This window comes from Neltuma alba, unplaced genomic scaffold, assembly GCF_004799145.2.
Source record: "Neltuma alba isolate B1F8T4 unplaced genomic scaffold, ASM479914v2 tig00006470_pilon, whole genome shotgun sequence".
Classification (NCBI taxonomy): Eukaryota; Viridiplantae; Streptophyta; class Magnoliopsida; order Fabales; family Fabaceae; genus Neltuma; species Neltuma alba.
In genome coordinates, this window is record NW_021634476.1 from 1 (window position 1) to 24,819 (window position 24,819).

The 24,819-nt window shown below is 38.5% G+C and overlaps 5 protein-coding genes across 5 annotated transcripts; all 5 read right to left on the reverse strand.

Annotated features, from left to right (window-relative positions):
* Positions 1-1,216: 1,216 nt before the first annotated feature.
* Positions 1,217-7,220, reverse strand: LOC114750473 (poly [ADP-ribose] polymerase 2-like). The gene is given in 20 exon segments (XM_028939071.1): positions 1,217-1,368; positions 1,371-1,434; positions 1,532-1,637; positions 1,956-2,029; positions 2,303-2,445; positions 2,545-2,620; positions 2,734-2,844; positions 3,003-3,083; positions 3,748-3,810; positions 4,097-4,146; positions 4,265-4,311; positions 4,404-4,477; positions 4,970-5,025; positions 5,232-5,358; positions 5,533-5,639; positions 5,642-5,767; positions 6,044-6,125; positions 6,246-6,364; positions 6,526-6,799; positions 6,889-7,220. Coding segments are annotated over 20 exon segments (1,896 nt in total). The 5' UTR covers positions 6,973-7,220; the 3' UTR covers positions 1,217-1,336.
* Positions 7,221-9,269: 2,049 nt separating this feature from the next.
* Positions 9,270-11,707, reverse strand: LOC114750480 (uncharacterized protein At5g01610-like). The gene is made up of 2 exons (XM_028939077.1): positions 10,398-11,707; positions 9,270-9,875 (listed from the first exon to the last, which is right to left on the reverse strand). The coding sequence occupies exon 1, from the start codon at positions 10,920-10,922 to the stop codon at positions 10,404-10,406; it is 519 nt and encodes a 172-aa protein (XP_028794910.1). The 5' UTR covers positions 10,923-11,707; the 3' UTR covers positions 9,270-9,875; positions 10,398-10,403.
* A 620-nt stretch (positions 11,708-12,327) lies between these two features.
* On the reverse strand, positions 12,328-13,113 carry LOC114750481 (uncharacterized protein At5g01610-like). The gene has a single exon (XM_028939078.1). It carries the CDS (start codon positions 13,100-13,102, stop codon positions 12,584-12,586), a length of 519 nt encoding a protein of 172 aa, XP_028794911.1. The 5' UTR covers positions 13,103-13,113; the 3' UTR covers positions 12,328-12,583.
* A 4,381-nt stretch (positions 13,114-17,494) lies between these two features.
* Positions 17,495-20,224, reverse strand: LOC114750478 (exocyst complex component SEC15B-like). The gene has a single exon (XM_028939075.1). The coding sequence runs from the start codon at positions 20,081-20,083 to the stop codon at positions 17,663-17,665; it is 2,421 nt and encodes an 806-aa protein (XP_028794908.1). The 5' UTR covers positions 20,084-20,224; the 3' UTR covers positions 17,495-17,662.
* A 1,433-nt stretch (positions 20,225-21,657) lies between these two features.
* Positions 21,658-24,083, reverse strand: LOC114750479 (epoxide hydrolase A-like). The gene is made up of 3 exons (XM_028939076.1): positions 23,559-24,083; positions 22,318-22,559; positions 21,658-22,011 (listed from the first exon to the last, which is right to left on the reverse strand). The coding sequence occupies exons 1-3, from the start codon at positions 24,021-24,023 to the stop codon at positions 21,765-21,767; spliced, it is 954 nt and encodes a 317-aa protein (XP_028794909.1). The 5' UTR covers positions 24,024-24,083; the 3' UTR covers positions 21,658-21,764.
* Positions 24,084-24,819: the final 736 nt, after the last annotated feature.

Here is a 24,819-nt window from a genome sequence, read left to right on the forward strand (position 1 = left end):
GTTTTTTCTGTTCTTCATTTCATACCAATCAGATCATAAACCAGCTCTAAAGGCAAGTGAAATGGCGGCCTTTGCTAAATCTGCACAGACTTTCTTCGCTAATAACCTGGTAGCGGCAAGGTGGTGTATATTTCACATAATTATATGCTCAAAGGCTTGCTATGATATTATTTGGATTAAGTTAGTCGCTAATTAAAGTATTCTTAGAGGTGAAGCAGAGGTAACACACAGCATAAATACAATGAAAATTATTTCGAGGGAAGACAAGTCCATGCGTTGTAAATTGCGATGGAATAATAATTGGAGGGTCCAAATTCATCTTTATTTCTTTCTTGAATTATAAAAGGAAAATAGTATCTGATTATTCTTTTTTTTTTTTTTTTGCCTCTTAAATGTGTTCCAAGGCTTAGGTTAATAACATCCAAGGTTGAGTTGGAAACTATGGCAGCGAGGTTCTGCAGTGAAGGGATTTTCTTCTGGCTGGGTTCGAGAAGATCTCGTCTCAAGCATGGCTCTGATGCCAAAATGATAAGTACTCTCACTGAAACTGATTAAGATAGAAACGAAAGGACGAGAGAATGGAGACACTCTAATCTCTCACTCACACAAGTATCTTGCCACAAACAGTCTTTTCAACGCCCAAAAATTGTACGCAAAATTAGCCAATTTTAAAAACAAATGTTGACTTTGGATCAGAAGATGTTCCAATATTGTCGCATAGGTCAGTCGGTGAACATAAGGCTAAACTCCGCAACGACATAACGCACGCCTACAAATTTTTCTTCATACACATTGATCATCCGTTGTCACAAGAACAAGATACTGCCTTATTTCGAAGATATCATATTTTAACGTGAAATCAAGGTAAACAAATACTTATGCAGAGGACAGCTAAGCCTATATTTAACCAGAATAATCATGCCGCCCAATCCTAACTGCGGTCAATATCACCACCTCGTATGTCTACATAACCAACTTGACATTATTTCCCCCAGCGAACAGGAAGGCGTAAATTATCACCGAACAAAAATTCTGGGAGCGAAAAAATTGGGAGATGCTGAAGACGCAGAGTAATAGTTTCTCAGTTTGTAGACTTAACATCCTCTAAAAACCGACAAAAGACGAAAATCCACTTCTAAAGATTATCACAAAACGCATGAGCTTGCAAACCCCCGTCCCCCTTTCCCCTTTCCTTGTGCATACACACACACTCATAACACAGGAAAAGGCTGCTGAAACCTTTTAACTAGAATTTTCTGAACTACAAGAAAGCCAACGGTTATAATCCGTTGTGACTAGAGAATGACTAGAATACATTATCGATTACATCTAGCTACTAAGTTCTTCGATTAAAATTGAAATTTACATGATGACATAGCGCATCCTAATCTGCTCCACATTATAGACAATGTATTCATTGTACAATAAATCACCCTGCAAAACAAAGTGATGGCACCCCGAGTAAAGTCAAGTATTCATAACATGACGAACATACTTCCAAGCTGATGAAAGTCATACTTCTTGTGCATACCTTCATGCCCGCACGCTTTTTGGGCTTCCCAAGGGGAACAATGAGTCCGTCCTCAAGTGCCTGAGCCTCTGACATATCTGGTGCAGTTTCTCCTACTCCTTTTGTGCTGCAGTATAGAACACACCTTAGCAGGAAAAAGAATGGGAAAATCACAAAAAAAAGACATTGAAAATTAAAAAATTGCATATAGGGACCCGTTCATAAAAATTGTTGTCAAAACCCATACTAATATTGCAATAGGTCCCTATTTGCAATTTTTCTATTTCCAAGGTCTTTTTTTGTGATTTTTCCTATTGAATATATAAAAAAACTTTTTGAGGAAGAGTAACCAAGGCACGCTCACACAGCTTAACAAATATTAGTCAATGCATTGCGTAAATACAAGCAAGACAACAACAAATTACATTGGACAAAACAATCAAACCTCAGCTTTCCTTCAGGCAGGTCATCAGCATCATACTTCGCAGTTAGAAGCTCAACCATCTCACCCAATGCAACCTATATATAACTTAATATGAATCATGTATTTCCCGAAAATGAGGATCAATGACAAATGCAAAGCAATCCATTCTTCTAAATGGATCCTTTGGAAAGGAGATATTGATAAAATATCTTCAGACTTGGTAAAATAATGCGATGCTGGATGCAAAATAACTGCCAACTTGTGCGATTTTGGTTATCAAATTCTGATTGACGAGCAATGCCCAGGGGTGAAATTAATGATTAAGCTTTTGTATTACAATACCGTCCACCATGAAACCAAAAAACAACCTCACATAAAAGAAGCACTCCATCCTTAGCTGTGCGAGAAGCATAGCAATAATTTGCACTTTTGGAGAACATGTCAGCAAAGTATACTCCTTTGCCAAACATGTAGCCAGTTACCGGTGCCTCAGGAGGAGCTATGCGCAGACCTGATGATGCAGTTATCTCGGTTACTATTGCATCAGCCAAGATAAATCTAAGCATTATACACACAAAGAAGCAGCTCAACAAATGAGAGAAAGAATGACCTTGAGATAAAATTCCAGTCCAGTTTGTGAGCCTTGAACCGTGCCATAAAAGCACCCTATTTTTCATGCAAGAGAACTGTTTCTTGAAGTGCAAAGCAATGGAGTAAGTATTTACAGATAAAGACATTCCATAACAAAACTCAGATAAATTTACAGACCAAGAAACTTGAATTCTAATGCACGACTCACCTTTCTAAAGCGTTCAGCCTCCTCTTCTCTTGATACCCTGAATATTTGAACTATGTCCACAGTATAGTTTGAATGCGTTTCAGCATGAGTGTTCCGCATATACTTTGCAATCTCGTGACATCAACAAGTGATGACAGAAAAGGACTCAGAATCAGAATTAAAGCTCTAGTAGCGGGTCCTAATGCTCCAATTCTATTTCTCTATTCTATATTTAATTTCAAGATGCATAATCAGACCTGAGAGATGCCATAATCAACACAATTTCATACCATGGAGAACTCCTCAGAATCCACTTCGACAGGCAGCAGTTCACAATGAAGGCGTTCGTAATGAGCATACAGGGGGTCACCCTACAGGGATTCCAAAATGATAAATTGAACATGAAGCCTGACCAGAAGTAGAAGTAACATATTTTAGAACAATATGGTAACAAAAATTATTATATAAAAAAAAAAGTGTCCCATTGATGCGTCTCATTTAACATCCTAGAAAACAAATTATTTAAATTAAATGTTAGTCTGGAAACCAAGCGGAAGCCATAAACAAAACAAACAACAATGAAATGCACCTTCATTGACAGGAAAAAATCTACACCAAAACAACACAACTTGTGTACAGAATTAAGTATAAAATATAACACTGCACCCTTACAATGCTTACACTAAAAGGAACAAATAATTTCTTTACAAGGAGAAAAAAAAAAAAAACAAATTGGAATGTCTAACATACGACCTAACTTTTACCTGGTCCATTCATGTCAAAAAGAATAACAATAATGATGATGAATCAAAAACAAAGCTTACGCATTCAAAAAGAGGGATTCCAGGGATGAATCAACAAATCCCTAAGTAACCTGAGGTTGTGTTTGATGTTAACTAATTAGAATTTACATCATTAACCTTAGGCAACCATGAGAGTACCATGGCGATACTTTTAATTGTAAACAAGATGACATAAAGAAGTTGTCCACATATATTATCCATCACCTATGACAAAGGAAAACAAAAAGAGTACCTGCATTCCAGCGTCAATGTTCAATAGTTTTGTTGCAACCTCGATTTGACCAAGAGCTTCAACCTTCATTTAATTTTTTGAAAGAATCAAATAATGTCACCATTAAATAACATCAGGTAAACATATTTTTCTTTGTCGAAAAAAAATTGCAGAAGTGGAGGAAGTTGAGTCATGGAGAATAAGAGCGTGCATTGCAATTCATCAAGATGAAGCTGCTGGAACAGAAAAAAGACGGGGGGAAAAAGATGTGCCCATAGAAAGGTATCCACCACCCAAAAGAAAAGAAAAGGAAAATATGAAGTGAAGAGCAACTAGAATAACCAGATGTATAACTGGGAAATAGAAGTACCATTTCCAACTTGCGTTTTAACTTCTGGGGTGTGTCAATCACAAACTCACCTGCAATTATTTATAGTTCCATATTAATCCGCTAGCATCCCATGGCTATAATGCACTCAAGCAATATCATGAAAATTTCATGGTTTGGAAGTTTAAAAATGAGAACAAGAGAACGTACGCATTTTTTTAAATCCAAAGTCATGAGGAATAACAGTGTAGAATTCCCTGCAATCAGTTATAAGAAGTAAATAGATAATGTACTTCAAAATTATAAATTTTCGCCCCATAATCTTTTTACCTTAAAAGCAATATCTTACCCACTTAGCTGCTCCAGAGTTTTCCGATCAGAAATATTAATCACATCAGCAATTCTTTTGAGAACATCATACCCCTATATATGTTTGGAAAATAGAAATATAATTAGTCAATTCTTCCATGAGTTTAGAGAGGATATGCATAGCAAGCAATTCGTAACTTAAAACTGTTGGGCCCAGCAAGACAAAAACAGGACATGTGATTACACCAGAGAATCTATCTGGGCACCATCATCAGGATGTAATGACCTCAAACATCTTCGTAAGAAGAATGAAGCAAATAAAAAAAGTGTTAGAATCATGATATATCAAAGAGGTTTTATTTTTCTTATTTTGGCAGACAAACTACATACAAGGATGCGTTCTTGAATCAGCCCCACCCCAACCCCGGGGGAAGAAGTAACATGAGACTGATTGATAAGTGAAATGCCACGATACTGTAGATTCTTGATATTACATCAATAGCATGATAAGTTACAGGAGGGAGTCTAATGCTATAAGCAATTTAAAGAAAAATCATACCAAACATGCACAAAGGAGAAAATATGACATGCATGAGAAAGACTAACCTTCAAAATTGTTGATTTGCTCAGTTTTCCAAGAGGCAACTTATTAGCATTGTATCCTAAAAGAAGCATTCCAAGGTTACAATGTAGCGGATGTTAAAGGTACATCATAAAGAGTTTTAATGCACGTCCAAAAGTATTGATTATGATTTTGCTATCAGTGTTATGATCACCCAAAGTGAATTCAATTAAATATTTGGCATGTTTTTATGATCATATGAATCGGGTCATTGCTTACAGGGAAATTTGGGAAGGAAAAACTAACCTATTTCCATCATTTGCTGATTCATCATGCTCACATTACAAATGAGAGATATAAATTTTGCAACACGTGACTCAAGTTTTGATTCCTGAGGTTTCATTTCTAACGCATAAGCATGTTTTTCTGTGGCCTGAAAGCAATAGCACGTCGCTCAGAATGAAAAAGAAAAAAAAAAAAAGGTTTCTTCTTGACAGTCAACTATTTGATCCTTGAGGGAGCAAGGGTAAAAAATAACAAATAGGCACGGAGGATTCTTTAGTACCCATCAAGTCATGTGAAGAAAAGAATAGCGGCAATAACTCACAGTAGATTCTTTATCATTTCCACCGTAGTCCATTTCCAACCAAGCATAACTCTTTGGGTAGCAAACAAAACTCTTCCTGTCAGACCAATGGTTTTTGGTCTTGGCAAAAACTTGCTTTCAAACTCCTGGATGGCACTTTCACGAGAAGCGTAAGGGCCGTGTATCTTGTCTTGGCCCTTTACACCTACCCTTCCCCATCTGTTGTAAACAAGGAATTTTCCACCATCATCCGATTCTGCCCAAAAAAAAAAAACAGAGAGGGGGGGGGGGACCGTGAGCCAATACAGCAGAAAAGAAAAATTTTTATTGATAAAACCAGACCTTGTTTTTGATAAAGAAAAAACAAACGATCTTCTTTGCATCTCGGAGCTTGCATTTGACAACAATAAAAAATAGCAGAGGCCTAATCTTGTGAAAAATTATGGCTATCACGAAAATGTTCCCACGACTAATTAATCTCATAAATTGATATTATAGTATTATCAACTTGTAGCTGGGATTGAGAGTCAACCAAGAACTTGAATCACATAGAATTTGTTATTGTTGTCTCCAACATTTGTCTGATTCAACGTGGCATCGTAGATTTCACCAGCCTACATTATATATTCACGTCAGTCTAAAAACAAACCGAACAAAAGCTTTTAGCCTCAAAATAGCATCTCATTGAAAACACATGCAATTACTTGGCAAAATAATTATTCTATTACACTTGCCATTTGCAGAACATGGTACTGAGCCTTCACGTAATCTGGAAGCCATTGATCCAGAACAGCCGCACCTTTTTTGGTTGCTGTAACCATCTTTTCCTTCTCTACACAATTTGCAGCTCCATCTGCAACCGCAGTAGCCACATTATATGTGAGAATAAAGTTCTCTATGTATATGCCCTGGTTCTACTAGGAAACTTTAGAGAATAATTATGTGCATCCGTAATAGTCTCAAGAGCTTCCTTCAGTTCGGGGTCACGAAAGGCAAGAGAGAAGAAGCACATACCTTCATTAGCATTGTCCAAGCCCTTACTTAATTCTTGACAGAGTCTATCCAGAAGCTGCTTCTTCGACCCAACCAAGAGAATTCCACGCCGGGAAGCTTCTTCGCGCAGTTGCTGAACGCCCATTGCACGGAACTTCTCGATTGCCGCAAGTTTATCAGAGTTGTCCAAAACCTCATTTTCTGGTTCACGGTCTCTCTTCTGACGAGATGAAGTGCGACCATCGTCCGCTGACTGTCCACTTTCTTCCCGAAGAGCAGCTTCAAGCCTACGGACCTGTAGGAAGTAACCCACAAACAAGAGGTGATAAAGGACTACCCAATCAAAACAGACAGAGCAGAAAAGAAAAAACAATTATTTAATACCAGAGTAGGCTTGATTCCGGCGGTGCTGAGCCCACGTTGAGCGAGCTCCGTCCGCAACTCTTCGATCTTCATTTTAGTGGCCATCGCGTGCTGAGCACACTTCAGAAACCCGAGAGTCCTTGGAGGAGGGAACGAGATTTATGAAGCTGGGAGCCTCCTTGTAAACGACGTCGTTGCCAGCACAAAGCTTTGCACGATTCCGCGGGCTTCTCCGGGAAGTAACATTTAACAAGATATAAAAAATTCTATTTTTCCTGAGTCAGAGCGAACTGTTCTTTGCTCTGAGACCAAAAAAAAAAAAAACTATTCTTTGCCTTAAATATAAACTCTAATTTTAAAATTAAAATTATAAACCGATAATTAAGATATGCAATATACTAAATTATATTTTAAAATATGAACATGATTTTTATATGATTACTTAATTTTGATTCCCATTTTTTTAAAAATATTATGTTTGTGCCCGCTAGTAAAATTCTTGAAGATGAGTTCTGAAGAGGGCATGTCTGCACGAAAAGAGCTTTCATCATCATTTGTATGGAACTCGTTTCTAATTCTAATCCCGCCCATATGTTAGACACACGTTTTCCTCTCTCACACACAAAACTCGTTGCATGCATAGTGTTGCTTCTCATTATGCATCTCCGCCTCTTCTCTACTCACGAGTTGCCACTGTCAATGACTCGGTCTCTATCAAGCTCAGCCTCCCTTCCATTCTCGTTCTTCTCTTTGTTCTCAACTCTCACCCAACGCCTTCTTCACCATGGTCGCTCGTCTCTCACTAGAAGCCCTAGCATGGAATCCATCGCCGCCTCTCCTCTCCTTGTTGGTCAATAGCCACCAGGTACTGTTGACTTTTTTCTCCTCAACCTCCTTCAATTTCTTGTTCGACTGGTTGCTCTATCACATTCTTTGCTATGTTCATTTTCTTTTGGTATTTTAGTTTTCAAATTTCTAGCAATGAAAAATTTAATGGGAGTAAAGTTAATCAATGTTCTGCCATACTTTGACCTAGCAATGGGAAATTATTTGTTGTTTCCTGATTTATCGTTGAAATATTGTTAGGAGGTGTTTTAAAGATTGAAAAATTGTTAATTTTTGCCACACAAAAAAAAATCTCTCCTTGTACAAAAATTTTGCTTGTGATTTGTGTTCAGACCCAATGATTGTCATCAAGGTATGGTTATTCAACCCCTTCCAATGGGTATTTTTTCACCGTCTCCTATCTTCTTGACTCTCGTGGTTTATCACCCAAACAAGCTACTTCAACTCCTAATATTAAGCTATTGCAAGAAGTAGGAGTTCTTACATAGAGTGTCATCAAATCGTTGCAATTGTATTCCAGGACATCAACTACAAGTCCTTGATTACTTGGACTAGTTCAGATAGTCGATTAGATTAAGTCTATTCCAACCTGACTTCAGGTTAGTATTAGACCAGACCAGACCACATGCTGTCATTTACAGTAAGGTTGGACTGTTTTTTACAACCTGACATCGTCATTGAACTAGACCTTGAGTTGATACCAAACCTGATATAGTTTGGTCCATACACACCCTTAATTAAAAGTGTAATGTTTCAGTTTAACAATAAATACCCATTGACAGTATTTCAAATAAGATTGTCTCTAATAAAGAGATACTCATATGTGACAAAAAAATATTAAAGATAAATAATTTGAATTGGACGGCTCAAAAAATGAACGAACAAAATTCATGACACACTGGCGCTAAAAAATTTTCATGCTATCTCTTATTTCATAGTGTCTTGAGCTAAGTCACATTTTTCATTAGTGATAAAGAATTTGACATTTTGTAAATTCTGAAAGCCCGGCAATGTTCTGTTGGAAATCAAACATCTGGATTTTGAAGGTTAAGCGTACCGTACATGCATTAAAACTCACAAGGAGAATGAATATGAAAACAAAAACGCAGTAGAATTAAAAGATGAACCATTTCCCACCGTAACATTTGATTATTAAGACTTGCGTCGTTCACCTTATTGATCTTCCTCAAAATATTAACTTCCCATACAACAAGTCACTCTTTCCGTATGAAAAAATTGTAAAGCTTAATTTTTAAAAAGGTCAAGATTTTTAATAAACCAAATAACACCAACTCTGTTATTCTGTAAAAAGTATAATTGTTCTTCTGACTGAGTCTTTTAGAGTGATTCATTATATTTAATAAGTGACTAAATATCAAGAGACAATTAGTCTACTACTCACTTTCTTTCCCTATGAACCTCAAGATGTAGTGCTTATTTGCAATGATGGTAGATTTCTTCAAAAATAAGTGATTTATAAAATATTATGTCAATAAATGAAATGAGCTTTTGTTTCAAATTACGTGATAAGTGCTTTCCAAACAAACAAGTAAACGTTTTAAAAGTTAAATCCATGATTACCCGCCGTTAATAACAAACATCATAATAAGATCTAAGTCCAATTACGAAATTAACGTGCACAACAAATTTAATCACACAGCTAATAAGCAGCGAGACAATATGTGGGTGAAGGCTTGAAGCAAAAGATACCCTAAAGTTAGAAAAGGATACATGAGTTTTAGGGTTGAGAACCAAAGTATGTACCACATAAGACTCCCTGTGTCCCGTCATTCACTGCAAGTTCTTCCCAGCTTATATTAAAAAGGGAAAAGAGACAGCACAAGAAAGGCAGATCACAATCTAACCCCTTCACAACTAGCAGATAGACCCAAACTTTCGCGGTATATAGTTTCCGCATTTTAGCAATTCGTGGCAATATAATCACACACAAGGACATAAAGACAATTTAAAGAAATGGACATGCGCTGAAAATCCCTCCTTTAAAGTCTCTGCTTCAGAGGAGCGTGCAGGGGCATCATGATTGAGAATGGGTGCAGCATTGAGGTAAAGAGTAAAATCTTTCTAGAAAGCAACCGCCATTCAATAGCTTTCCTGGGATATTCTAGCAGCATGTGGAACAATTTGTACCAAATGGTAGGGAAATAAGAAAACGAGAGCATCGGAGGATAATGAACAAATAAAGGTCGGTGCCATCGCTTTCCCTCCAGAGAGGAAGGGGGGGGGGGGCGACATCTGTTTAGCGTTGTTCATCCGATTTTGCCGTTTTCCAACAATCACAGGATATTTCCCAACCATAAAAGCAAATACAGAACATTTGTTAACTTGCCAGTCCTACTCCTACTTCTCATAGTGTGATGAATATTCAATCGGAACTAATAAAAGCACGCATACCAAACGCAAACACACATGGATAAAAAATTTAGCGTTGTTCTAGCAAGCCCAGGCAATATTCCCCTCAGACGGAAGCAGAAATATGATCAGTGATCAGAATCACCACAAACACTAGTAAAGGGTAGTGACTAGGCATTTTAGTAATTGAGATAGATAAATGCATCGAACCTCGTATTCGTATAAGTGAGAGACGCCATTAATTAAATACAGCGATCAGAGGGGAGGGGCCGGGGGCGGGGTAATATGAAAAAGGGAGCCGCAACTATATTGAAATCAGACTACATGGAGGAAACAGAAAAAAGGGGTTTTAATTTGAGTTTCCTTACTGGGGATAACGAGTCATCACAGTCCACTCCACAACCACACCTAGGGCAAACGAAAAAGTTCTCTGAAGGGAAAGAAGCGGAAGCGATTCCCACCGAGAATTCGATATCATCACCATAGCGAACCACCTCCACGATATTGAACCAGAACAGCAGCACCTTCACCTTCACACCCTCGAGGCTGGCAAGCCTGCCCCTGGATATGTAACCACTGATGGTGGATTCATAATTTAGCTGATACGAACCCTCTAGAGAGAAACTGCAGGAACCGTTGAGATAGGCATGAAATTTCCCAGTCGAATGATCTAAGTTGTAGCCAATAACTCCTTCGGGGAGAAGACCCTTGGGAAAGTGATAGCGTCCGAGCATATCGTAGGCCGTCACAGCCTCATCGCCGGTCGCAGCCGAGGATGCCAGCGGAGGCGGTATGAGGAAGAGAAAGGTGGACGCGATGAGAAAGGCGGCGAGCGACATCGGAAAGGACACCTTGACTTTCCGCTTCAGGCGCAAGGGAAAATGGGAGGGAGGGTATGCACATAGTCTAGGTCTCAGAGGGCATTGGCCAGCTAGCTGAAATAAAACGATGCCCTTTCCGTATGATGGATCGGAGCGGGCTGGTTCCTTTTTTTTTTTTTTTTTTTTGCCTCTCCTTGTCCATGATGAGCCAGTAATAGTTAGTTGGTCCACATGCCCCTACGTTATTGTTTCCAGGGTGAACACGTGATTAACTAATTATCAAATGTTCACCAACCAGCCATGGAAGAAACACGCGCAGCGGGCGGCCCTCATCCATCCCCCTGTTTAGTGCTTTTTTTGGCCTTTTTCTTGCCAACGTCAATCCCACTGGTTTCATTCATATCGAATTGAACTCATTAAACTTGGATGTTTTTTTTTAATGATAATGAAATTTTTAGCTCTTGCGCATCGACTTAGCTTATAAAATTTATTTTTATTAATTAAGTGTCTCAAAAAATACTGTATTATCATAACTTTTTGTGAGTTTCGGTGGTTGAAAATGCGACGCACGTCTCAACAGATGTCGAAGACAAGACGTTGAGAATAGTTGGGGAAAAAAGGGAGAAATGAAGGGAGTGAATAGTATCTTTATTTCCCTACTAGAAGAGTTGATATTAGCTACTACTTTCAACATTGAGGGTTTAGATATTAAGTATGTTTGGATTGATAGCTGCAAAACTAATTTTTATTCCAGCTAATTTTTACCATTTAAGTAAGATAAAAATTAATTAGTATAATATAATTTATGTAGATAAAAATTAATTAGTATAATATAATTTATGTTTATATTAATATTAATAAAAAGTTTTAGTTAAAAAAATTAAAACTCATTTAAATGATTAATCTAAAAACGAGTTTAGATACAATAAAATGACCGAAAATGATATGATTTTTATTAAATAATACATATTTATACTATATGCATATAATGTGATAATTATTAGACAACTATCTGCTAGGGAAAAGAGGCGATGCGAATGGGTAGAGAAAACACAGGGAGATGATGGAGCCAAGGTAAGAGAGGAGAGGTAGATGAGGGTTGGTGAGAATTTCAAAAGAGCACTAACAGTAGAATGACCCACCGCTGGATTTTTTAGCTTTGGTGGTACCGTGCTTTTCCCCACAAGTCAGATAGATAAAAAGCTGATCCAAACAAGTATTTATCTTCAAACCATCAACCCACGTTTGGCCCACGCATTGTCTTGTGCAGGACGTGGATGGCGATTATTTTCCACTCGCACATTTTTTCGTTGGCCTGCGAACATTTCAACGCAGAAAGAGCCGAACGACTCTCCCTGCAGAGACGTCACCCAGAAAAATCGCATGGCAGCATCACGCGTGCAACAATTCACAATTAACTAAATACGGTAAGTATTAAACTAATTATTACTATTATTAAACATCAGAGTAAGTAGATCTAAGAACTGTAGAGTCCATCAATCTTATTCCTCAGCCTAACCGCCTAAAGACGAGTTGATTCCGGTTGTCCCTATTCTAAACCAGAAATACCAACTTCCACATACTGTCCTCGCACATATCACAAGTTCAAACTATTGGATCTTATTTTAGCAAACACCACATTTCTGAAATAAGAGGACGCAGTGGATTAAGAAGAAAACCTAAAAGCTTTGATGAGAATGAGTCTGATTGGAAGCCATAGACAGACAATCGAAGCCGCAGCCGCAAGATGGACTCTCATAGAAGTTATTGACGGCGAAATCCGCAGAAGCTATGCCGACGGAGAATTCGAGCTCGTCGTCGGTGCGAGTGACGGAGACAATGTTAACCCACAGAATAAGGATCTTCACCTTAATACCTTGCAGGTTGGAGAGCCTGCCTTGGGAGATGGTGCCGGTGATGGTGGCCGAGTACTTCAGGTCGTAAGATTCGATCTTGAAACCGCAAGAACCGTTTAAGAAGGCCTTGAATCTGCCGGTGGAGCGGTCTAGTTCGTAGCCTAAAACACCTTTGGGAAGAAGGCCAACGGGGAAGTTGTATTGTTGAAGAATTTGGTAAGCACTCAGGGAGTCGCCGCTGGAGGTAGATGCAGCGGAGGAGGAGATGAACAAGTGGAGTAGGAAGAGAATTGGGAGGAGGGAGAGAGTGAGTTTTGATGGAATCAAACAGAGGAGAGCCATGGTGTGGTTAGGTTAGAGTTAGACAATTAGGCGTTTAAGAGAGTGAGGTTTAAGAGAGTGAGGTTCTCTTGAAGAGTTCAGGCTTCACTTCAGAGTTCAGACCCAAGACTCTCCTGAGGGCAGCGATTAGCGAAGGCCGGCCTTTTATGGTCAGACGCGTGGGAAGGGGGAACGCAAAAGTCCTGATACAGATAAACACAACACCATTTTTCACAATTTCAATAATAATCAAGAGATGATTTTTATTATAAATTCTGTACATATTAATATAGTTTTTTCAAAAAAAATTAATGAAAAAAAATTAAATTTGAATGGTTCGGATTTCAAACTCAAACCAAATCCCTGTTAATACTAGGACCACTACTTAGATCGTGACTAGCATTTGGAAAAGACTAGGGGGAAAAAAAAGGAGTATTTTCATAATAATAATATTAGTATCAGCTTTAGAAGATATTTTTGTACTTTTATTAACTGCTTTAATTAATATATAAATCGAATGTGTATTTTCCAATGGAAGCATGAAAAGTAATGCCGTTAAATTGTGAAATCAGAAAGGGTAAAAGTTTATTAAAAAATTATATGTTTGGCATCTTTTAATTTGGAACGTTGATCACTAGAAAGGGGATATGAACTTGATCATCATAATTGACGATCGATGGCTCGTGTTTTATGGGAATAAAACTGTCGGATTGTTCTTCTATTGCAGTAATAAAGTAACAATGGTGCAAGGAACTCGCGCACCACGTGGCGATTGTCAGAGTTTTGAAGGGTGGACTGGACACTTTGATGTCAAGAAACTTGCTTGTGACAAGTTCAGCTAATGTTTCAAGATATGTTTGGATTCACGTTAGGTGGAACTAACTTCTAATCTAATTGATTTTTATAACTGAAATTAGAGTAAAAGTCAGTTAGTATAATACAATTTATGTTTAGATAGGTACTTTTAAAAAGTCAGTTGAAAAAGTTAAAAGTTGTTTGATGATTAATAAAAAAGTTAGTTTAGTTGTAAAATGCCTGAAAAGGTCATGGAGTAATGTTTGAAATTTTATATTTTTAATGTGATAATAGTTTAAAAAAACACGTAAAATTATTATGATAAAATATAAATGGTTTATTTGTGAAATTATAAAATAAAAATATTTGTTACGGAAAAAAAATTGAAAATACATTATAGATAATTAATTAAATATACATAATGAACAAACATGAATATAAATTAAATTTATTTGGTCTCTAATTAAAGTAAATGTAATCACATAACTAATTAGATTGTAAGCTTTGCACAATTTTCTCATAAGTCAGTTAGAAAAGTTAATCCAGATTGCGTTAGATAAGTCAGTTAGAAAAGTTACTTTTTTCCATAAGTCAGTTAGAAAAGAAACTCCATCCAAACAATCTTTTGAGCTACAACAAGCCACAAACCTCAGTTTCACACTTTCCCGTGTGCTTTTGCCATTTGTAACGGCAATCCAAACAAGCCCTTAAAAGGCCAAAGTTAACCTGGAAAACACAACCGAGCTTCAGTTTTATAATTTAGCGCCTGTTTGAAATAGTTTATAAATAGTTTCTTAATAATAATTTACTGAATACGAGATAAGTATATAAGAGGAGTTTTGTCTTAGCTTACATAAAATGTACATATAGGGGATTTCTTAACTAGTTAGATTGAGAGTGGAACAGATGATATATGATTGTATGTGTAAAAATCCTCAATCTAATCCAGGCGTTAATAAAATCTCACAACAGCATACCAAAAAAAAAATCTCACAGCATAACCGCAAACTAACAATATCGTAAATTATAATTTCATAACTTATTAAACATAGACCAAGTTTGGTTAAAAGTTTATGTATTGCTTTAGGTGTTAACATCTTTTTTGCCAACAAATCCCGAATCAAACCACGTTACATAATGCATATGATGAAGGGTCTTAAAATGAAGTGGGCTTTCTAAAGGATTCAATATTTCATTTTTTGTGGCATTTTTATAGTTTTTTTCAAGACTTTTTTTTTTCCTTCCTTTTATTAGGTTCAAACCCACTTGATTTTTTAAAACTCATTTTTAAGTTTTAAATTTTGACTTCATTATAACTCAAATTTAACAGCCGCTGACAAATCCAAACAGCAGATTAATCAACTGGATCATGCAGTTTCTATCAGTTTTCAAACTTAGTTCACATGATAGTACAGGCCAAAAAAACCTTCACAGCACAGGTTTGATCCTGTAACCTCCCTCGCAAAGAGGAGGGTTGGTGCCACTAAACCCAAGAGTCTTTGGCAAGTTCTCTGCTGTTTGGGAAGGGGGGAAAAAAAGAATAAAAAAAGAAGAGAAGTTTTCTATGCAAAATTCGAATTTTCCCAGTTATTAAAATGATTATATTAATAATTTTATATTAAAAAATATAATTTTAATCTCTCACGCACGTTCTCATGCTTCCATTCTCCCTGTGCTGGAAAACTACTAATTTAGCCAGTGTTAGACCATGGTTTCACTGGAGGAAGTCAAGCCAATTTAACTACAAGTCTTGCGTTTGAGTTTTGAAAACGTACAACTTACGCTAAATGTTCGGTTTAAGAGCTTTGTTGGTTTTTCTAGTCCTATCTGGCAGGGGATTTTGTAAGTTGAGACAAATTTTTTTCACGCATTCATCTCGTAAAATCATTTTACAAAAAACTAATCCCCACGTCCCATCCGCCCAAATTGATCAGGCTTCTGTTAAATTCTCTGGCTAAAACGAGGCAGCCCATAATATTAGGTGCTCCATTAAAATAATTAATTTGAAATTTTTTATGACTTTATTTAATTATTAATTATGTATTGGTATTTTTTTTTTATCATACGTAGACTATTTAGTAAAGACTTCCAAATTTCAATTTTCAAGGGAAGAGAGATTTACTAAAACTCCTACGTGCAGGCAGGTTGCCCGGACATTTGTCAACAATCTGAAAGGCCACCTCTTCCATGGTGGAATTTGGAAGAAGGGGAGGATGGGGAAAGGCGGGGCGACGAGGTGGAAAGGAGCGGGGCGTGAAGGGTGAGAGAGAGAGAGAGTGATGGCAACATGGTGTCAGCAGATGGCGACGCGCCCTCACACGCCAACGCGCCCCACCCATTTCTCCAATCTACAACCACAACCACAACCACCACCGCCGCCTTTCCTTTGACTTAACTCCACGCACCTCCTCATTCCCATCCCATGCACCTTCCAAATACATCCAATCAAACCATCCTACCTCGGGCCCCTAGGTATTGATCCATATGATTATTTTTGAGCCCCTTCTTCATTCCCTCCACCATAGCGTATGGCCTTCTATCTGGCTCATATACGCTGTAGTCTCTGTTTGTTGCCAAGTTTAGGCTTGTCTTTCAATTCTAAAAAACACACACATATCACATCTATATTTATATTCCATCCTATTTCATCATAATTTATACCAAACGGGACCTATCCACACATGATGCTAAATCTATACCTTCCTAGTAGAGGAATCCTACTCTACCATCGATTTCAAAAATTCAAAGCTGCAGTTAAAAAACATACTTATGACTATACATAAATCGAATATGTAATTTTCAATTAAAACATGAAAAGTGATGTCCAAATCACTCGACAAGCATTGACAGATGAGATGAGCTCCACAGCCATATATGCAATGAGTCCAAGCTGACAAGCATATAACGCATAAACCCAAAAAACTAAAAAGGTACTTAGAAAGCAACACAACATTACGACTCCTTCTGGTCCATGTGACATGTATGTAACTATTAGCAACAGCATGTCTGCACGCGTGTTGATCTATAAACCTGACTAGCATGCTCAACACAAGCAAGGCCTTTGCATGAATTATGGATTGGGGGTTTGAGAAAAGCCTATTTGAATTTCACTAGCCTAGGGAAATCAAAACGGTTACCAGAGAGCTCGAAGTGCGCTGCCTTTAATTTATACAACATATCTCTCGACTCTTGATCCTCATTAATAATCAATGTAAAAGCACAAGTCAGAACACGGGAAATTCGTCAATCCTGTGTGTTTTGACAAGAGGTTAACAAACAAACAAAATGGTATATTGCATGATTCAAGAAGCGACAAATGCCCAAACAATGACTACCAGATATCTAGAAATCTATTCCAACTAAATCTGGAACTCTCTAACCTGAGAGCCCAGAGTCTTGAACGTGCACCAGCAATTACTCACAAGACAAGCATCATGTTAGTATGTTACAATTCAGCACAGATGAAGATAATAGGCTTCTGCGGGCAGAAGTCTGACGGGATCCGGCAGGGTCTTGTTTCAGCCTTCAAAAATTTCTCAATGAACTCTAAAGTAAGCGAAGATAACAAATCCAATTACATGACTTGCACTTGTCTCGGTGAACCCCAAAAAATGAACATAACAGTGGAATATTTCGAACAAGATTTGCACAAGGAAGTGACAAGCAGGCTTTATCCTTAATTCATTTCGGAAATAATATTAGGCAGCTCAAATAAAAATAAAAACGGGTTGAAACAGAAAGGAAAAATAATCAGTGTAAGGATCTTACATACAACTCTGACCTCAATCAGCTAACATCTTTAAGTCTTCTTATTAATGTATCCAATGATTTTCTTTTGGGATTCTGCCTCGCTCCCCGACTACCAAAGGTTCCAAAGAGTCGCTCTGAAGGGTCCCTTAACTTTTCTGATACAGTTACTACTTTCCTGTAGTCCAAGGCACTGTAACTCCGCTCCCTGATCACCGGGCTCAGGAAGTTCTCTGGATGATTGCTTAAAAGCAAATTGATTAACTGCCTTGACTCAGCAAGTGCCATTTTTAACTGATCAATATCCCCGTCTGAGAAAAGGGGACCCTGATTATCCGCAAATGATTCCAAAAGCCTGATATCCACGTCAATCCCTGTGATGGCACTCACATTAAACCGCTTGACAGAATCACTTGCTAAAGCCCCAACTATCTTCTCTGATATGTGAGAAAGAACCTCCTGCAGGACCCTTTTAAGGACGTGAGCCGGTAATATCTGCTGAGCTGTTGAAACTAGAGTTTCCAAATATATTATGACCTCGTTTGCATACTCATTCCCACTCTGAGGTGCTTCATCAGCCATCCAATTTACATTCTCAATCAAGGTCATGAATCCATCAACCTTAGCTTTAAGCAGTCCAGAGAGCGTCTCTTCTGCGGCATCACGAGCTTTGCTCAAGGGGAACTGCCTCCTGTTTCTCTCCACCATTCTCAAGGGAACCCCTGAAAGCTGTGCAGCATGGCGGAAGAAAAAATCACAAGCACGCTCCAAGACAGCCATATTTGCTGCTATTTGCATCGCCTGGGAGACACCATGAACTGATGTACTAATAAGCTTCAATAAAGCCCCGTCCAGAACTTCGCTTAAAAGTCTCTCTAAATATTTCTTAACAACTTCAAAAAATTCTAGCTGCCCACCATATGACATGAAGCTCACGGAATCCTCAATAAAAGACCGCACAATGCGGCAACAATCTGGAACTGTTGATGAAAAGGGTGCTACGTAAGGAAAAGCAGGTACGATATCCGATGTTTGTATTTGAAAGGAAAGCACATTCATAGAATACTCGTACTCTTTCCTCATCAACATCTGCTCAAACTTATCAGCTGCTAGCGCCTCGGCGATCTGTTTACGGCAGTCCGATAACAGCAACTCATGGTATTTATCCCTATGCTTGCTCAAAACATCAAGCAGCGCATCAATGGGGTACCCGTATCTTCGCAGGGTTACTCCTAGTAGACTCACATAGTCTTTAATGAGCAAAAGATGATTAGCAGTTTGCATTCGGGAGAACTGATCCTCTAACACAGAACACATTTTGCTTACAGCAGTTTCCCACAAGTTCTCAACTTCCATTTTTGATATCAAACCCCCACCTGTCCTCAAGACCCTATCCTCAACTATAAAGAAACCCGCAATTTGCGCAAAAAAAGTCTGATGGGATTCAAGAAAAGGAGTCATCGACGATACCTGGAAGTCCGATGTTAACTGAAGCTTTCGGTTTTCAAAATAATAGCGTTTAAACCGATCTTCTAGTCCTAATGTCTGGTGTATATGGTAAGCCCTATATAGCGGTGTCAAATCAAATCCTAGGATGGCTCCGCCATTGTTATATCCATCCTTGCCTTCTTCTCCAATCCCAACACCGCCAACAGCGAGCCCTTCCTCGTCCTCCTCCTCCAGAGCATAAACGCAGTCCCTCACGCTAAGCCGACTTTGTTCCTCCGCTTGACGCTGCTTAATCCTTAGATCCTCTTCTCTTTGCCTCGCTGCAGAGGCCTGACCGATCGCCAATTGACCCAAATTACGACTCACGACTCGAATCTCTACCAGCCAGTCCCCAAACTCCTTGCTCACCTTCCTCTCTATATGGGAACGAATCTCCGGGATCTTGTTCTCCAGCATCCTCTTCAGCGTAGAAGACGGCGTCTTGTCCAAATAGTCCCTCTCAATCGTGTCTAAGCATTTCAAAGCCATGTAAAAATTATCGCCGGACAGATGACGGTTGGCTCTGGAGCAAACTTCCATCAACTGAATACAAGTTCGCACAGATTCGAGTGCGAGATTAACGTTTTTAGACACGTTTCGAGTTTCCACGAAGGCATCAAGGGAAGAGAGGAGTGGGCGACCAACGGACTGAAGTTTGGAGTTGGAGTCAGAGAGGGCCGACTTGAGGGAGTCCACGTCTGACAAGAGGGATCGAAGGTCATCAACAGCGAGGATGAAATCCTGGTAGTGCGCCTTGCAGACCTCCTCGATCTCGGATTCTTTGGAGCGGGCAAAGTGGCGGAGGTGGTGGAGAAGGGAGTCGGGCTTTCCGGAAGCAAAAGCCTTGCGAACAAATGGCCCCAAGTCTTCGTTGTTGCAGATGGCGGATGAGAGAAGGAGCTGGTCCAATTTGTCAGCAGAGTCTTCACCGTTCGCCGGAACAACCTTCCGACGGGGTTTGGAAGGTTGCATCGTCACAATTCGAAGCAACTGGAAGCGACCGGGGACCGTGGAGCCGTCACAACCGGAGGGGATATAGGAATCGGATTAGTAGCGATAGGACAGTTATTTAGACAAATCATAGAGTCGCTCGGTTAACCAAGGAGAAAACTGATGCCTGGAGTTGAAGATTTTGACGACGGCTCTTAATGTGTAATGACCAAAATGCCACCGCAGCATAAATTGAAACGGCAGTTTGTGCTCGTATTTTGTACTTCGCAGCTCAATTTGTGTCTGTGAGGACGCATCAGGCATTACAGGTTGGCGGAGACAGAAACCCAAACGGCACGTGGACTTCTTTTTGTGATAATAGTAATAGTAATACTAATATTAGTAATGAGGAGGAGCAGAAAATAAAGATCCATTAACTAAATTCATTTTTTCAACTAAATCTTTTTATGTGTGATTTTTATTATTAAGGACAATTTAATGAGAATCTGAAATCACATTCATGTAACTTTTTATAATTTAAAAAATTTATGTGCTGAAATTTGGTTGGAGAAATAAACCCATGTTTTGTCCTAGTTATAATCCTGTCTCACAGACACACGATTATTTTCTATGCAATCTAGTAAAATAATATATATATGTGTGTGTGTATGTGTATATATGATTCATACTATTTTGAAGACAGGAACATGAGAGAAAAGTTAAAATAAATTTTAACTTTAAAATGTAAAAATATTAATATGCATCACAACGTATTTCGAACAACGATGATTAAATTCTTTAATGAATTTCTGAGAAAAAATGAAGGGCGGTTGGGGTGGTCCAACTGATCCATGGTAGTTTAACATTGCTGTCAGTCGGGTGCTAATCTTTTGAGGTCTCACATGATCTGACCTTATTTTACTAGTAAAGATTTTCCTTCGCCTCGCATGGTAAAAATAAAAACATTGCTGCCTGCCTGCTTTAAACACGGTAAGCAGATAAATATAACAAATGAAAGTTTAGTCAACAAACGCAATTGCTTCCTGGATTCAGCCAAAAGAGCATCAACGTCGATGAGAAACAAGTACAAGGATAGAAGTTTAAACGGAAAACCTTAAACAGAACAATTATTAGGGCAGCAAGGCCAATTTGGTGAAGCTTTCGTAATACTCCGGTTCTAAATATAAGACCCTTTTTGTAATGTAATTTACACTATAAAAGTATAAAAAAAGTCTTATATTTAGGACTAAAAGAATATATGGAGAATGAGGTGGGGTGGGACAGAAAGAATTAGGGCGTTCATGTGCTGCGTGTGGCATGCGACTCATGACAGCTGTTTTGGAGGGAGGTGGAGTAGTTGCTATCTCTGTTAAGCAATTAGCACGAGTCCTCCAACCTCAATATCATGTAACACCAGAATATCCGTTTCTTCTCATCTCGAGGGAACTTGCATATGGGTTCGGCTAGCCCCAAATGTCTCTACAAGCTTTCCATCAACTTGTGTGAGAAAGATTGGGCAATCAAAATCCCACGATCAATTCAAGTAACCATGCCTCTCACAATTCCCTTGTAACTTTTGAAAACCAAGTAAAGAAAAGAGGAAACTCTAGCTGATGTGCAAGAAGTTCTGCAGACTTGACATTCATACAAGCATTGACAAGCCTCAGGGTGGGCATTGTTAGTGGTACATATAGTCATACGCTAAAAACTTGTGACGGTCAGCTTAAAATTTCTTGATGAAGTCATAAATGTTCGCAGTGATCTCCTCTGGCCTTTCTTGATTTAGAAAGTGAGCTACTCCTTCCATAACAACCACTTCTTGTAAGAACGGAACATCTCTCGTAAACCCGCCATTATGTATGTATTCCTTAACGCCTGGAGTATTATATGTAATGTCCAGATCTCCTACAATAAACTTGACTGGAACTTTGATCTGTAACCCAGTCCATGGCGCTGTGAGTTCCCAGTTTCTGCAGACAACCAAATTGGCGGGTGGGATAAGAAACCGAGAAAAAGGATCACGATCAACAGATGGGAGAAACTGGAATTTTTGGTATCGTTTAATACATCAGCGTTCAATTTTTTTAAGACTTCGAACTATATCTACGAAACATCGGAGTTTGACATCTGTGAAAAAATCATTGAATTTCTATTATGCAGGGCATCGACAACATATAAATTTTCACCATGTTTTATTTGTTATATTTGAACATCTTATAAGTAGGGTTTTTCATGCAAGAAGTCTGCTTTCCCAACAGAGAATGACAGAAACTTACAGATCCAGCGCACGATAGTAGTTTAAACCACCAGTAAAGCCTTTCTGGTCAAATTTACTGACATAATAATTGACATCTTCTTCAGACAGCCAAGAAGGCAAAGTTATTGGACTGTGAGGTGAACCTCCAAATCCTATCTCCTTAGGTACACGAGGCGGACGTGGATTTCTAGATGCTAAAAATTTCTTCACTATTCTAGCAGTACCAGCACGGGCAAACTCTTCTTCAGCCTCCCCCGGTTTCTACAGGACAAGCGGATCGCAGATATTAGTTTAACTGCTAAAACTCTATATGAAAATAACTACCAATTAAAATTAACATATAGTCGAACAATGGAAAGAATAATGGGACAAGATTGAATCGCAAGGTACTGCTTCATGTCAATCACAACTTGCTTTTAGATAACGAATCATGAAGCAGAGTAAGAAGAAGGTTAAAACATGCACGCCCATATGTAGTTTGATATCCGTAAGTCAAGAAATATTGGTCAGTATCATTAACTAAGTCACACTAAGAGTGTTCAGAAGAATCAGAACTCAGCATACCGCTTGTGCTTTACTACTTTGTCTGTGGATTGAATATTTTCTGAAAACCATGGGCATATGAAGCCCAAATAAAACTATTATAGGAATTGTTTTGGCGGAATAAAACTTCATTAAAAAATCAAACGTTATGAATGGAAGAGACCGGACCTTGTCAAGGTAAGAAATAAGTTGTGAATGTTCTTAAAGAAATCAAAGGCACTACTACTGGATTAATTATTCATGCGAAAACCTATAATCATATCATTAAACAGTGCCCTGGCCCCTGAGGTTAGGCTGCCCCCTTCTACTTTTAAACGGTTGGTTTGAAGTTTTGTAAATTCTCCTCAGTTGCATTGCACGAATTTACAATGCACTAAGGCAAAAAATTAATGTAATCGGCCAGCATTGCTTGGTTGAAGAGGGATAGAATTTGTATTGCCGGGGATTAAATACACGTAAGTTAATGCTCGTCATGGACAGCTTATGGGTGAGTAATCTTATTTATGGCCAGCAAGAACGAAGAAATTGGAGATCAAATTTTGACATGGCATGGCAATCCAAAGTACTCTTATATTATGCATCAACTCTAATATCTAATTCAGCTTGTTAGCTATCAAATTTTCGGACTAGAAATAAACGAAAACAGCTTCCTTATAAAAACTAAATCCGAGATTAGCAGGCAGAAGCAATCATGACAAGTGTAGAAGACGAATTCACCTGAAACCTGCAGATATAGTAATCATCGCCCATCAAGGCTCTCATGCTCTCAAGTGGCTTCCTTCTCGGATTCCTTGGGCTGAAGGCCACGCTCAGGTTGACCAAGGCCTTCACACGGTCGGGCCTGAGCAAGCAGAAATACCAAGCCATGACGGCGCCAAAATCATGACCCACCAAAAATACCTGTTCAATGCCCAGGGCATCGAGAAGTCCGACGATGTCGCCGACGATGTGTAACGCGGAATAGGAAGTAGGAGAGGGCGGGGCGTCAGTATCGCCATAGCCTCGAAGGTCAGGAGCGATGGCCCGGTAGCCGAGCGAGGCAAGTGAGAGGAGCTGGTGACGCCAGCTATACCAAAGCTCAGGGAAGCCGTGGAGCAGAAGGACTACTGGGCCCGATCCAATTGAAGCCAAGTGCATTTTGATCCCGTTCGTCATCACCCTGGTGTGCTCTATTTTCTCCATTTTCGCGCCCCGATTTGTTCTTCGCCTTTGCTCCGCTCCCTCTTCCGAATTGAAAAATCAACATGCTGCAGCGATCCCTCCCCAAGGATTCCGCTTTTATCGGCTTTATGCAATTATTTTTTACATTGATTTTTATCCAAAAAGGATTTTAAATTTTTTTGATATAATTAATAATACTATTTTTACCTAATTTGATAAAAATTCATGCGTTGCATATCATTGTTGATGTTGCTAGGCTGGACATTGGCTTAAAACGATTTATATATAAATCAAAAAATTTTAAAAAAAAACTTCATTTTTTTAAATATAATTTTTTAAATCTATATGCAATACGATTTTGGGGGAAATTATAATCAGACAGGAATTAAAATTTAATATCGATCTGTGTAGATGAGTAACATGCACAGGATCGGACGCCGATTTATGAGTGCATATTCATGATAAAGTCCATTGCGTGCAAAATGTAGCACTTTTTTCGTTAAAAAAAAAAAAAAAAGCTGACTCTCCGGATGCTTCCCCGTTTAATACTATCCTGGTGTAGGGTCTCCGGAGATTCTATTGGGGGGTTTGTCCATATGATTCTTCGTTGTTCCTGGTTGAAACTCAAAAAGTAGCACTTTTGTTTTAAATATGAAACTTAACTTATGGATGTGCTGTAATTTAAAACAAAATAAGGTTTCACTTTTTTCGTTTTCTAAAAATTATATTCTCACGTTTTTTTTGCCAGCAAATATTGTCTTCACATGTTACCTTTTTTTTAAAAATAATTTTGCTCACTCTTTTATTCTATATCATT

What these genes read in the sequence shown, in the direction of transcription:
- LOC114750479 (XM_028939076.1), bottom strand. Translation starts at nt 24,023, where the DNA reads ATGGAGAAAATAGAGCACACCAGGGTGATGACGAACGGGATCAAAATG. An exon ending in ACTATATCTGCAGGTTTCAG is followed by an intron (nt 22,560 to 23,558) that starts GTGAATTCGTCT and finishes CTTGTCCTGTAG; the next exon opens with AAACCGGGGGAGGCTGAAGA. An exon ending in TACTATCGTGCGCTGGATCT is followed by an intron (nt 22,012 to 22,317) that starts GTAAGTTTCTGT and finishes GGTTGTCTGCAG; the next exon opens with AAACTGGGAACTCACAGCGC.
- LOC114750480 (XM_028939077.1), bottom strand. Translation starts at nt 10,922, where the DNA reads ATGTCGCTCGCCGCCTTTCTCATCGCGTCCACCTTTCTCTTCCTCATA.
- LOC114750478 (XM_028939075.1), bottom strand. Translation starts at nt 20,083, where the DNA reads ATGCAACCTTCCAAACCCCGTCGGAAGGTTGTTCCGGCGAACGGTGAA.
- LOC114750481 (XM_028939078.1), bottom strand. Translation starts at nt 13,102, where the DNA reads ATGGCTCTCCTCTGTTTGATTCCATCAAAACTCACTCTCTCCCTCCTC.